At 35.3% G+C, this 15716-nt stretch overlaps 1 protein-coding gene across 9 annotated transcripts in view; it reads left to right on the forward strand.

The window, feature by feature from the left end:
- ADGRB3 (adhesion G protein-coupled receptor B3) overlaps positions 1–15716 on the forward strand; it is a 448710-nt gene that overhangs the window by 356464 nt on the left and 76530 nt on the right. For all 9 annotated transcript variants that reach the window (XR_010997055.1, XM_068183751.1, XM_068183747.1 and 6 more), the window contains one exon: positions 310–412. Coding sequence is in view for 8 of the 9 variants with exons in the window: in XM_068183751.1 (XP_068039852.1) it covers positions 310–412 (103 nt within the window). In the remaining variant the exon portion in view is untranslated. The remainder of the gene's footprint in view (positions 1–309; positions 413–15716) is intronic.

Consider the following 15716-nt stretch of genomic DNA (forward strand, 5'->3'; position numbering starts at 1 on the left):
ATGCCCAATATTATCAATATGGTGTTAGAACCAAGTTGCCAGTGGTTTTCAAAAGAATCTTTTGTAATTTTTTTTTTAAATACATCAAGATACTAAGAGGAAATTGTGGAATATCTATCAAAATATCAAAATATCAAATATATTTTTCGTGTTTATATTGTTATAACTCTAATACTCTTTCTGAGCACATGAAAGGGAACACCTCTCATTCAGAGTATCTCCAGTATTTAATGCAAGAACTAAATCAAAGCTTTGTGTGACTTACTAGTTATTTTCCTTTTAGAAAATGTGTACATTTTTTTTAAACAGGTACATCAGATCTGAGAGGTCCATAATTCTAATCAATTTCTGCCTGTCAATTATCTCATCAAATATCCTTATCCTGGTTGGACAAACTCAGACACATAACAAGGTAGGAAATGGATTGCATTAAATTTTCCCATAAATATTAATATCATTGTTTTATTTGTTTTTAGCTAAAAATAATTACATCCATTTAGTCTTATACTCATAGGACTTGGTGGTTTTGGTAAAATAGTATGAGACAAGGGAAAATATTTAACATCTTGCATAGTCTTTATTTCCCTTCCAAAAATCCCTTTTGGTATTGTTCCCTCTAGATAAGCCGTGTTCTCTGGTAGACTTGTGTGTTTTATAACTAAATTTCAAAGCAAAAAAGTTCAAAGGCTCAACATCAAAAGCACAAATTCTGGTTCATTATAATAGTTGTAATAGGATTGCGCTACAGTGTTTTTGTCTTTTTATTAACACACTGGTACTCGAAAGGCAAGTAGAAATTGCTTAGAAGTTGGAGTACAATTCTTGAAAATGTGCAGAAACAGACATCATAACAAGCCATAGAACAGTTAGATCTCTGACTGATGTAGCTATAAGAAAGTAATAACCCTGCATACCTTACTTAGTGATGTATTGCTGATTTAATAATCTGTTCTCTGAACATCATTGTCATTTGTGCCTCACCTGTAGAATAGCCGGCTTGCCAGTGTTTTGAGGAATCACCCAGTGCCTGGTGATACTAGGCAGATTTCACAAGTGTCAATAAGTGGTTGCTTAAAATCAACCATAACTACAGGATTGCTTGGAATAGAAAACAGTGTGTAATTGGTTAACTGGGCAATATGTGGTAGAATGCTGTGAAGTTTGGAGCAAGCAAGTGCTTGTAAAGTAGTTTTTTTCTCTACCGTTTTAAACTGCTTAATGCACTGTTCATCTTAATTTTTCTAATATCAAATTAAATAATGTTCATCATCTGCTGTAGGAACTGATGTTTCTACAACACACCTGTAATTAATCATTACTTCTTTTCAAATAAGTGCTTAGCAGTTTAGCTGCCAGAATTCTCATAAATTCAATACAATTCACATAGCTGTGCTTTGTAAAACATATCCAAACCAAGCATGGTCATTTCCAGCACCTATGGTAAAAAAATTATTGAAGTCAAGATATTAATATGCTTTTTAAGTTTTGACAGGGTGTAGAGGTGCAAATAAACAAAATATGGATTTCCAGAAGAAACCCATGTAACTCTAACAAATTTTATTCACGGGGGAAAAAGCAATGTGCTAGCAACTTCAGTATACCAGAGTAAAGAATTGATCCTCCCTGGAATTCCATACATAGTCATATATACTATTTTATTATGCATTTCAAGAATAGATATGGTTCAGTAGCTGCAAGTTCCTGGGTACATTGCCACTGTAGAATCAGAGTTTGAGGGCATCAGAACAACTGTGTTGGCTAACACATTTCCTAGGTATGCTGGCAGCCTCTTTCTGATACTTGACTCAAGGAGCTCTGAACAAAAACGCATCCTTAATGCAGTTCTTTTCTATTAATCTTAATCTCTTTGAGCTCCCTCACTTCTACTTCCTGAACTTCTCAAAATACAGAGATATTACACTGAGATGTTTCTGAGACCAACAGATCCAAAAATGCAGATATCAAAGGAAATAATTGACAGCAAAAAACACATCACAAGGTTTATATTTTTAATATGCAGTCTGAAAAATTACTGAAAAAATAACACTTCTTGCTGCACTTGTCTTCTTTTTGAGTCCACATCTTGCTTTTGATACATCTACCAACCAGGAATTTGTAGCCAGGGAGTACCTCTAATGGATCAAAGGCAAAATACATCTGTTATATCTAGAAAGACGTCCCTTATTACAAACCAAAACTATTTTTATCACAATGTCAACTGATACATGAATATGTTGTAGCTCCAAGACGCTGGCCTGTGAATGCAGCATCAACAAAAACGGCCAGCTAACACCACTGTTTAGTGAAGATTTATTCAAATAAAAGCCATCATATATGGGTATGACTTCAGTGTGTTTGTAAGTAGGGATGTGGATAGGCATCAGATGTATTTGAATTCAAGTTCTGATTTTTTTCATTTTCAAGATCATATGTGATCCCAAGAAGTGTTTGATTTTTAGTCCATACATCTAGATTGCAGTACTGACAGCTGTAGGAAAAATTATGTTTGCATTTTGCTGAGCTGGAAAATTAAATCCATACATGAAAACTTTAGAAAAAGAATCAGGTCCTGACCTGTGATTTAAGATTAAAAATATCTTAGATTTGTTTCTGAGATTTTATTATTTACTGTAAGTGAAACCATATGAGTTTTAGTGTTTGAAAAATTTGGGAGAAATCTTGGGAACATTTTATTAAGACAATATAATAACCAAGTCAGCAAAAATTGTTTGATGAATAAATGCTGACGTAGTATTTTATGGCAAGAAGAGGAGCTCTTTTTTCTTAATGTATTGGAGAACATTTGAGAAACATAATATTTCAAGTTTAAGTTTGTTTGCTGTGTTCCATTCTCATCCTTCTGTTTACACTATTCTTGTATTATTGGGGCAGCTAATTAACATCCACATGATGATGTTAATATTCACAATACTGAAGCATGTCCCTTTTTTTCTGTGCTTTAGTTTTGCTCTGAATTTGAATTGATTGTGGTTCTATATTTGTGTATATTTCCTTTTTGAGTAGGTCCTTGTAAATGTCATCAAAGCTGAATTCCATTTTAAAGCTGAACAGTATGTAAATTAAGCATACCAAAGATGTATTAGAGCAAAAAGTATATTGTTGATTTTTTTGCAGTTTCTGGTTTCCTTTATCTGTATTAAACACTTCACAAGCTATTTTTATTAACTTCAGAAGTCTTCAATCTCCAAGAAATTTCTGTGGCTTGTTTTAATTACACCCATTGCCATCTATGACATATAAAGAAACACTGAGTGTCTTGGTCTAGATAAGAACAGATTTTTGTTATTTTCTTTCTGGTTTTAAAAAATCTTAGATATTCTAGAATGTTAGGTTTAGCTCTGCTTTTTGAAAGCTGAGTATATCATTAATGTTTTTGCAAAAGCTTCTTTAAATGAAAGCTAAGTGAGTTTGAAAATTGCTTTCTCTTTGGTTCAACTAAGTTCTGTCCTTTTTTTTCAGTAAAAAAATATCATTTCCCATGGTCACAAATGGACAAAATATTTACTGGGGACCTGTAGAAGGGATTTATATTCTTTCAAAGTCCAAAAGATTTTCAATTTCTCATATTACCTGTTTAAAATATTTTTTTTTTTTGTCCAGTTTAAGTAACCTGAGGATGCCAACAGTAGAACAGAGGTCTAGGTCATGGGTAATTTCAGCTTGTTTTAGAGTAGTTCATGAGGGAAGTCATGGAGGGGAATAGGGTTTCTCTTGTAAGGTTTGGACTGGGATAGCAAAAAGCCTTTTGTCGACAGAAAAGCTTTCCCCTTTTGTTCCTTCTTAGGAAAACATGTTGTGCATTTTGTTGAAGGACACAGCTGAGAAATGTTCTGCTTTTTTCATTATGTTTCCCTAAACCTTTGAATACACAGAACTTTATTCAAAGCTTTCTTAATGTTTCAGACTGTGTAAAAGGTTTCTGTTCTGTCAGATCCTGTTTTGAAATACAGGTCACTGAAGGCTGAAATTACAAAAATATTATCAAATTAATTATGTTTCTTGTTTAAATATAGTTGGTGTTATACTGTGCATGAGAAGCATATTAATTTGCTTTAGTATTTCTTTCTGTCTCATTTTCTTTCCACTGTTAAATGTTAGTTACATAATCATATTTAAACTTGACTATATGCAATTGCTACGCTTTAACAACTGAATTTAGTTTTAACTCTGAAATTAAGTCCCCTGAATTAAGGAAGGGTAAAACCTCTCATTTATAACCTAATTGCTCAAATATCTGTTATTTCAAAAAACCTATGAGATGTCCCTAACATCTACAAAAGCATTACTTTATAGATTATACTTACTTCAAAGTAAAAATATTTACTTTGAAGAGACTCACAGGTATTTTTAGGAAATATCTATCAGTGATTTGTAGCTTTCACTGTATCATAACTCTTGCCATCTTATGTTTCCTAATGTTGTTCTTGCCATCAAGAAAAATGGCTGTATTTCTTCCATAGGTGAGCCTTTAATATTTAAGCTATAAACTTTTACTATGCTTCTGATCTCATTTAATGAATAGATTCTCTACCCCCATAAGTTATTGATTAGTATTATGTGGATTTTTTTCATATATTCTCTTTCCTATTGTAAAAGTTCAGAAAATATCTTGGTTTGTTCACAGTTTTACCTAACAAAAACACATTTGCTTTTTGATATAAACAATTCCTGTATATCTATTTTTCCTATGAAGTAAACAAATCTAAATAGATTTTGAAAAAAACAACAGAATTCCTTATACATATGAGAAAAAATTAACTATTTTCTATATAATCTGATACTGGCTATCATTAAGGATTCATTGCTGATGTTTGGGTCACTTGTGAGAAAATTTCTTATTTTTAAATATTTTTAAAATATGCTTTTAAAAATGCTGTGAGACTCAGTGCATTTTGCTAGCCATAGTCAGATTTCTGTGTGCCTCCTATGGAAGGAACAGGGAAGATGTTCATGCAAGATTTAGTAACCCTGATATGCTGTGTCCTTCATGTTTAATTGCAATATCCAGTTTATTATGCTTACTATTGTATTTTGAAATCCATCTCTTAGACCATACGTTAAAGGATATGAAAAAGGCCCGTTCTGATCACCATAACATAAACTGTCAGTGGCCTGACATTGTAAACAAGCAAAACCCCATAAAAATGTGTAGATAATAAGATTAGAACGTTCACTAAATAGACTGTCTGGACAAAAATAACCCACTTTTAGCATTTTTTTTAAATAGAGGTGTTAGGTTGAAAGAAGCAAGTAGAAGTGGAAAGAAGATGAGAAGCCAAGCATCCCATTCCCATAGTGCTCTGAAGTAGCTGACTGCAAAACTAGAGCTCTCTCAGGTTTTGAGAGACGGTGGGTGGTGGAATCCCCTGAGAAACCTGCAAATGTTCAGGTGATACTAATGCTGCCTCTCACCACGTGGCTCTTGCCCCATATCTGCCACTGACTTACAGATGCAGGCATCATGGCAATATATCTCCTAGGAAACAGCGGGGGAGACCTCAGAGCAGATGGAATGAACAGAGAAATGATGCTAACACAGCATTAAGGTTGTTTTAGAAAATCAATGAGGAAGTAGGGAATTCAGTATGTCAAGCAGTAGCACTCCATATTTCAAGTCTTTCTGTAGAACTTCAAGGGAATACCCTCCATTTAAGAAGCTAAAGCCTGGGAAAATAAATACTTCCATTTTTGTCAGTATCTGACTTCCAGGTTAACACCTACTCTGCTGATTGTCATCTTTTTTTGTGTGTGTAACAGCTTTTTGAACAGCTGACCCAGAGAGTCTCTGGTATGGGTCATCCATCCCAGAAACACACCAGTAAATAGGCCAGGATCAGAGTGCACTCTCTGCTGTGTGTTTCGAAACTCAGAAACAACCAAAGGGAGAAAAGCCAATTTAGCTGAATAACTATTACAGGAGTAGGTCTGTTTAAGCAATGCTGTTTTACCATGCCAAATTCTGACAAAAGCTGTTAACATCAGCTGAATTAACTACTTGCTTTTAGATTCTCAAGAGAACCTCTGGGAGCAGATCTTTCTTACCCAAGATCACTAAACATTGTCACTCATGTTACTGTTACCTGCCTCGGAGGAGAAGGTAACATTCTTCTCAAAAGTGCCTGTCAGACTGTTTCTCAAAATACATCAAATTTATCATTCAGTTTGCTATATCTAAACAAAACAGACATTTTGATTGTAAGCAGGTTGCAGGGAAGAAATTGGTTAGATTTTAGGAGCATGTGTTCTCTGTCTCCTATCCCCAGAACCTTTTAAAAAGCTTTTAGAACTATTTTAGAATCCCAGAATTGTTAAGGTTGGAACATGTATCCAACTTCATTCTCAAGGCAGGGTCAGCTGTTAGGTCAAAACTGGTTGTTCAGGACTTTATATAATAGTAAAGTCTTGAAAACCTCCAGGCATGGTAACATCACATCTTCCTTGGGAAGCTTGATCCACAGCTTGACTGTCCTCACAGTCAGAATGTGTTTCCATATATCTGGTAGGCACCTCCTCTTGTTTCTTTATGCCCATTGTCATCCCACTACACATCACTGTGAAGAACCTGGCTTCATCTTGTCAATGACCTTTCTATAGGCACTGACAGGTTGCTCTGAGATGCTGTTAGCTTGGACTTTCCTGAGGTAACTCTGCTGTCCTACTCTTCCCAGAATTGTGTGGTTTTTCCGCCTTGATCTTCACGACCTGTTTAGAGTAGTTTTTTTTCTGTTCTTGAATTCACCCCCACAGCCCTAAGGAAAATAGCTCATTCTCTAACAAACACCTTTATGAAATATTTCAGACAATCTGTTGATGACTCAAGCAGCTATTTTTGCGCTTCACACCTTTTTCACACCTCTCTTTTGCCTATTTTTTGAATTTCAATAGAAATAGAAAGGTAGTCAATGGGAAATAGAGCAATCTACAAACAGTTAAATGTTCATGTTTTTCACTTACATGATATTACTTTTAAGAAAGAGGAAACCATAGACAATTCTAAGCAGTAGTAAAAATTATTTTTAAAATGGAGTTACCATGGCAATTAACATCACAAGACTAAAGGATTTAATTAAGAATGATAAGAACAGCAACATCAAAACCAAGTTACTTGGTTATTTTCATTATAATGCGAAAGTTGAACTTCTGATGGATTTTCATATGTGAATTACCCTTTCTAAGAATCTAGGCATAGAAAACCTTTGTCACATAAACCTAAACAGATACAGAAACACAGTAAGATTTTTTTTTTTAATAGATACCTGGTAAAATAATGCATCAAAAATCACAGCTCTGAGATAAATGCAATGTAAATCTTCTGCCCTACAACAGTAATTATCACATCATTACTCTTTCTGTATAACAGAATGAAACAATAGAAAACAATGTCACTTTTAAAGGACTATCATTTAACAAATAATAGAGTAAATTTGTAGAAGATTGTCTACCTATTGTACTGATTTTTATTTATACATCACTAGAACTCCCTGTTGGGTCTGCACATTTTTAGGAACATATTGTATGCTTTAACCTTGGCATGCACTATGAAGTTCGTTTGTACAGTTTTGCATTTTTTTTCCTTTTACTTTCCTAGGTCACAGTTTTTAGGCCCTATGTCTTGCAATCACACCAATGAGAGCGTTTTATCAGAAAATGACTATTGGATTGATCTGATTCTCTGACTGGTCTGACCAGAGTTTCATTTTCATTTCCACTTTCTGTCTTTTCTTTAAGGTGATGTTAAGTGAAATTTCATGGGAAGTGGGACAAGCAGTATGCAAATCTCTGTTCTAGACTGAGGCTAACAATAAGATGGAAAAACAAGGATAATCACACAAATTCTGACCTTTCTTGATTTTTCTTTCTGAGAAAGAAATGGTGGTCACTGTGTGCCCAAGTCAATGAAGTCAGCATTCAGCAAGCATGATCTGAGTATATTTATGACATGAGAAATACCAGTGCTGGTAGACTCTCTGCATTACAGCAGGGTTTTGTCATGAGAGAGATGCTCAGCTTGTCAAACAAAGGGACTCCTAGGTATGACCAGGGACCCAAAATTATGTACCTAGTGATCCTCTTGATCCTAATGTAAAAGGTATGTAATGCTTCTAATTTTAGACTGCTGCTGAAACATGACCTTTTTATACTTGTTTTCATGGACGTACATGCTTATTTTGTTGAATCTCAATGAGTCATACCATAGACATAAAGCCTGGTACTGACAAATTTGACAGTAAATGTGCTCTGGTATTTTTCTCTTCTAATGGTTTTGTCAAAATTCATATCAAAGTGACATTTTGGATGAATAAGTAGGCATTTTGTGGAATTTAATAAAAAGTTACGCTCAGAATAATTGTTGAAAGGAAACTGTAAAGGTAAATCTACAAAGCATGCATTTGGCTATAATCATGAACATTTTTAATGAATGTATTAGTGAGATTTCCAGAACCCTGCAGGGAAGTGTACATGTTTGCAATAAAAAGGCCTCAAGCTGTTAAAACTGATGGAATTCCTATAATGTCAAGAAAGTTCAGTATGCACTAGACTTCTAGGTTTAAAAACAGGATGGTAAACATGCTAGTGTCTCTCTCTCCTCAACAAAATGGAAATATATCTGGCACAAGGAGTCCAGCAGTTGGAAGGAAGTATGAATAAGGTTGGCACAAAATGTTGTTCCATTAGTAAGTGATTACATATCTGTCTCTAATTAGTGGCATGGCATATAATTTGTGCTCTGTGCTTTCCATTTAATGAAAAATTGCATTTGCAACCTATCACATATTTGCTAAATAATTTCTTTAAGCTAGAAATCTAAATGGATGTATTATTCATTAAATACCACTTAAAGTTAGGTGAAAGATTAGAAAGAGAATGGCTTCCTTAACAAGCTTAGCTGAGCCATACAGGACAACAAAATCTCATGTGTCAGAATGTACAGCTATTGAAACTTGGAGTTTAAAAAGATGGGATTAATTGTATAGCTCTTGTTATTTCCATTTAGTTATTACACTTCTTATATTTAAGAGGGCTTTTAAGTCTCTGTCTTTTACTGTATATCCTCTTATGTCAAATCAATCAGAATTCATGCTTGAGTGTTAGCAATTTAATTACTGCTATAAAACCTTAATTTTGACACTGCTTATCTTTTAAAGTAAATATAGAATAGTAATAACATTTTACTAAACTGACTGATCCGACAAGGCTTTGCAGTTGTACTACAGTGGAAAAAAATGGTTTTGCTAGGAATAGTTGTTAGACCTAGGTATCAAGACTGCATTAATGACGGACAAGAACTGTTGTTAGACTCAGTTTGTCTCCTGTAGTTATTCAGAAACCGTAACTGATAAAATCACTGCAGAAAAAAATGCATAGGACTTAAAACTGATCAAGTGTTTGTTTCCATTCACTTCTAAAGGATTCTTCCTTTTGGAAAGAAGATTCACCAGTAATACCTAACACTAGTAAAAACATATTCTAGAGCGTTTTTAAAATATTAATGAGAAGACTCAATCCTAGTCCATGAATACCTAAAGAATGTATCTGTTCTTGTTAAACATTAGGCATTAAACAATCAAACATATCTTTTTAACTGTAGGAAATTTCCTGCTCATTGTAAATAGGAGTTCAAAACTCCGAGTTGTGGCATTAATCCCAGTGCACACATTTTTCCAGTAGCAAATGCAAAGCCTGAAATTAATCAGAACTAAGCCAAATTGTGTTGCCTTGCAATTGCCATGGCTAGGAGCATGCACACAAATTATTGATACAGCTCATATGACACTCGTTATGCCATGATGACTTCATTATGTGTTGGAGCCTCTGGAGATCTCAGTTCATTGAAGTTTCAATATTTTAGTTGATAGGGATGATGAGCAAAGCAGAACCCAAGAATCAAATTGAGGGGGTTTTTTGTCAGAGGAGCACTTTACAGAATTGCCATTCAAAATATGTGTATGCTACACTCAGTGCAAGTGGACCTTCCTATCTGTCAGTGACACTCTCCTAGTGTTAAATAATAATAACTCAGATGGGCATTTCTAATCTCAGCTCATGGTCCTTCTGTTCTCTATATTTAAACCTATCATCGTGTGTCATCTAGAAGAACTGGTTTAGGGCACTTGGATTCAGTTGTCTCCCTTAGAAACTGAAGGGCAGAAATCTGCTAGTGCGCTACAAAAGCTTAAACTTCTGGAAGGAATTTGTCTAAATGGTGTTGAAAACTAGGGAATAAGGAATGGATGATTATGAATGCACAAAACAAGTAGCCCTCCAGTGCAGTCCCTAGCTTCCTTCTTCTCCAAACTTCTTGTTAGGCTCATATGTATGATACTCCCCTGTGATAGTCTAGTTCTCTCACCATGGTCTGCGAGAGGCTTTTGTTTTCTAAAATATGAGAATAGATCCATAATAAAACATTAGCCAGACTGCTCTAAACCTGTAAGTATCAGTTGGTTTAGAGATGGTGCTTCATGTTCAGAGGATGGCACTGATTTTAGTTGTTAGCTCTGCAGGCAGAGTTATTTGATCTGTGCAGGTCACAGAGCATCAGTAAGGGAATTCCCTGCAGAGGACCAGAGAGAAAACAAATAAACTTTCCAGAGGTAATTTGGCTATATCATGTCATCCAGAGTGTGATGGACATGGATATAGACTGCAAGATTTTGTAGGAGACATCCCTGCTAAGAATATAATCTAAAATGTAACATTTTATACTTGCTAATTTTAGTTGCCAAGATGGATCTGAGAGGCATAAAGCATTAATTATTAATTATTGTTGTTGTTGATAAAAATAAACCTATCATTAAGGCTCTGAGAGTATTTCCAACATCAACAAAATTTCCATTTGATTTATTAATGGGTATAAACACTTCTCTTTTTATTTTTCCCTCTGGTCAGAACCTCAACTTATTTCATAGGAAAAAGCTTGAGTAAATGTATCAGCCTTGCACTCTTTTCTCGATGTCAGCACATTGAGATCTGCCAGCTCTCCTGTAGAAACAGAGTGAGGACCCGTTCAGCTATACTAAGACTGTTTTCTCTCCATTAATGAGGATTTTGACCATATGTTGATTGGTACATAGAAACAGCGGATGTTACAAAGAAGGCTGGATGTGAAACTCTGACAGATAAAATAGAGCAAAAAAGATGCTCCGTTTGCACTCAGCAGTGAGGGTAGGGTCACCTACAGGGAAAAGCTGTGCTAGAAGCAGTAGTGCTTTGAAGGGGACAAACTTTGCTCTTATTGATTACAGTCACACATGAGTAGAACCAAAGAATTAATTTTTTTTTTTTTTTTTTTTTTTTTTTTTTTTTTTTTTTTGCATTAGCAGAGGCTTCCAACTGGTCTGGAAGTGTCACCCACTGAGCACTCCACATGTAGAGCAGATTATAGTGGTAAAATATTTAGGCCTCAAAGGCTGATATACCAGTGAAACACATAGCAGAGAAGAAAGGTCACAACTTTTACACTATAAACTTATGCATGCAAATAACGGTATTGTGATAAAAACCAACATTTTGTCATTCAGGAACTTCTACACAGACCTTTTCCACTTTAAAATAAAGAGAGCTTACAGGATACCATTTTTACCTTCTGATCATTTACGATTTTTCAGCATTTCAATTTCACTATTGAACAATTTTGTGATTACAGTAAAGCACGGGAACTCATAAGAAAGAGAGGCAGCATCCAACTACAGTACTCAAATCTCTGGCCAGCTAGGCATTTCTTGCTGAGGAGCCCACCATGTTCATAGACTGTTGTAAGGCTTTTCTGTTGCTCCAGCCTGGAATCTGACAGAAAACACCTCTTCAGGGGTTTGCAAGTTAAAAGTTAGGAATGACTAGTTAGAAGGCCACATGTGTGGTCACAATGAGTTGAGTGCATTCCTTACTTTCCCTAAGATACTTCCTGCTCTTAGATGTTCTCTGATTTTAGTGCATTCCACATGGATAGCTCTGTGCCAGATAAAACTTCATCTCCTCCTGCTGAGGCATTATTTTTTTTCTGCAGATAGTCTGTTAGTACATATTGATTTAGATGAGAACTGTTTGCATCCCATATACATTAAGTTTTTAATACAAGACTCAGTGAGACATAGAGCCAGGGGTTAATCATGTGGTTAGCCATGCGGTTAATGACTTAAAATAAATGAATAGGTTATATTTCCTTTAAAATGTTTAATAAGACATAATTTGTATTTAATAAAATGCCTGGGCTCAGTCAATGATAATTTTGCTACTTAGGAACAATTTGAAGTCACACACACTCAAAACAAAACAGGAGCATTTGCTTTCCATCTAAAGCTGTATGGTAAACATCTATGTTTCTTTGAGCTTTATGGGACATGCTGCTTAATTTTTGTATGGTTATTACCTTTCAAAATAACAGACTCTAAACTGGAACAGAGCTCAATGCATTTCAGAAAAAGAATTTTTATATATGCTAATGACTTCTAATTAGGAAGAAAAATACTAGAAACTTAAATAATGTTTTACTAGCAATGCAGTTACTGTGTAATTGTGTATGCAGTGCCTTCCAGGCCCTAGAGAGTTTGAGTGGAGGAGTGGAGAAGGGCTGACCAACATGCTCAGTAGACACAAACCACCCATTCCTCTCCTCTTGAGCACTAAGGAAAAATCCTTCTTGTGAAAACAGAACTGTGGTACTTCTGACTCTGCGGAGAAGGGAGTCACAGCAAGATTATTTTATTTCCTAGTTAGTTAATTTCCTAGTGTGAAAAATGCAGGTAACTGATGAGCATGCTGATGATGCTACATTGACAGTTGGATTTGATAATCTCAGAGGTCCAACTGTAACAATTCTATGGTTTTATGATCATTGGGCAGGAGCAAGTGTATAATGTCTTTCAATGGCTGTCAGAAAGGAGAAGAGAGAATTTTTTAGCCAGACTGTCTTGGAAGGAGCCAAGCGCCGCTTTACATTGCCCCTGCTCTGGAGCATGATCCTAGTTTTAAAGACTGCATTTTCCATTCTTATTGGCTCCTCACAAGTAGTGTTCATAATGAGTGGAGATTTCTCTTTTAGGCCTGCATGTGGAAAAAAGGATCTGTTTTCAAGTTGAAGACTACAAAAGAAAAAATATCATTTCATAGTCTCTGATTTCATCAGTTGTAGTTTCTTTTTCTTTTCTTCCCTTCAGTTCTTTTATCTTCTTTCTTCATTAATTGCTTGCCTTGCTTTTATGATTTGTGATCTTATGCTTTTGGTCTGCTTTTGTCATCCATTTTGTTGTTTATGCCAGTTCTTTGTCATCCAACATTATGATCAAAGCCAATATTTGGGAATTCACGGACTTCTCCATTTTCAAAAAGAAAGACAGCTTACAGGGCACCAGCTTTACCTTCTGATCATATAGGTTTTCTTCAGTATTTGTATTTCACTGGAGAAAATTTTTCTGGTAGTAGTGAGGAACTGTAACTCATAAGAAGGAGAAGCAGCATCCAACTCAAGTCTTCAAGTCTTTAGTGGCTCTAGCCAGTTGGGCATGGTGTGTTTCTAGATTATTTCTTACATTCCTGGACTGTTGGAGGCTCCAACCTGGACACTGACAGAAGCAACTTCCTTAAGTATTTTCATGTTAGAAGCAAAGTTCCTTCTCTCTATTTCACCCCCTTTTTCTGCCTCTCTTTAATTTTCTAAGTTAAGATGCAGAGATCTTCCTATTCGCTTTGTCCCTCTATATTTCTTGTCCAGTTTTTCACTCTACAGTCAATCTTCACAACAGATAATCTCTTTAGAGTAATGGCTATCCTCTCCTGTTGTTGCCTTCAAATTATCAAATTCCCTTTCTTAGTGAGGATAAGTTGAACATTTCAAGCTCAGTTATAAAAACTGTATGCAGTGGCTCTGCCTCATAGATAGAAAAATGAGAATTAAAGTATGGTTATGAGATGTGATAGCTCAGTAAGACTCTTACAGTATGCCAGTGCAACATATATTGTGTGCAAGGAGTTCTCCATTGCAGTGCTTCTCACAAGAAATGTTTTGTTCTTCTTTCTGTTACTGAGCTATAGTTTAAAAGGCTGTGGGGAGCAGAGATTATATTACTATTTATACTTAATATAGAATTATAGTACACAATGATGCCATATATAGTATATTTTGCATATTGTGGAATCAGTTAAGAAGGCTTCCACTCAAAATGAAGTATTCCTGGCTGGAGGTTATATCCTAAGCCAGACAGCAATCTAATGCATCACTGAACTCTTGCAGCCCCATGGCACAGAGTAGGACTGAGAAACTGCCTCATGCACAGGTACAAAATAACCCAATGTTGTAAGAGCCTGTTCTGAAGTCCCTTCAGGAAACCATCCATTCTGGCATGTGACTGTCCTGTTCCTGTGTGGTTTTATGCTATCATGGGAAATGACACTATATAGCATTTTTTTTCTTTAGTAAGCTGACCATCCTTGCGATACTCATATCTTCAAGTATTCTATTATGTTCTAAAGTAGGCCAGGTATTCTTTGTTTAATTTATGGTTAATACTACCTTTTAAAAATCAAATCTACTTTTAAAAAATTGTAGGGTGTTTTTTTAACCTGTTAACAGAATGAAACTTTTTAGAGACAAAATTTAATTCAGTAAATAAAGAAAGAGATAACTTATTAAACACCCATTTTCCAGGCTGATCTTAGGCCTTTTTTTATCTCTGTGTTATCAGAGATTGAGAACATCAGATTGATGCTCAGAACATGATGTCACTTCCTGTTTCCCTTTTAAAATCAATGTTAAACTATGGGCTGGTTGAAGAATATTGAACTGCACTGGATGTTAATTTATACCTGCAGCCAGTAAAGCCTTGCAAAATGGCAGGAGAAGTGTTAACAGCAGAGCTTCTTGAAAACCATCACAATCAGCACACATCAGTATGAATCAGTAGGTAAAGTGAAAAACAGTGAAAATCAATCCTGAAGTCTTATTCAACTCCTTTGCATTCCTTTCAAAATGCAAACAGGCCATAAAGCCTCTGCTGCCTAGTTAAGCAGTTAGTTTACAATTGCTTTGTTTAAAGAGTTCAGCACAAAGTAGCTTGAATACACTAGCAAATATATCCTTCTTCATTTCTTCTAGCTACTTGTCAAGGAGTAATAGAATAGGTGCTGTTTCCTTAGTTTCTCTAATTCCAAATATGGGATTATTTCCCTCCCAACTCTCATTTAGAGGCAGATTTTCCATACAGTGTTTTCTAAGCTGCACAATAGCCCCAGATTGTAATAGGAGCTGTGTAGCATGAAATCCTGCAGAGCTTTGAAATTTAGCTTAAAAACCCTGCAGTGCTTTGGAAATTATGGCTATTTATTTAGCAGTATGTTGAAGTAAAAGTGTCAAAAGGCCCAGGAGTTTCACAAATATTGCTGGGACAGGATTAAGGTGTTCCAGATAGGACCCATTCAAGGAACACCATTTTGTATTGACTGTGCCTGCTAAATAGCAGCATACCATACATTTACTATACTTTTACAAACTGTCATAAAAACCTAATTGTGGCAGATCCAACACAGAAGCAAAATTTATATTTGCATTGTATTAGCTTGTTTTCCTGTGGGATGCTCTTCTTTGTAGTACATACAGCAATCTCTTTTGTTTCTTAATTCTTTTTAAGCCATCTTTTCTAATGGGACAGTTTTCTGTATACTGAGTTAAAGTGGATTTGAAATTAATAGATCTAAACATT

This window comes from Anomalospiza imberbis, chromosome 3 (assembly GCF_031753505.1).
Source record: "Anomalospiza imberbis isolate Cuckoo-Finch-1a 21T00152 chromosome 3, ASM3175350v1, whole genome shotgun sequence".
NCBI classification, from domain to species: Eukaryota; Metazoa; Chordata; class Aves; order Passeriformes; family Viduidae; genus Anomalospiza; species Anomalospiza imberbis.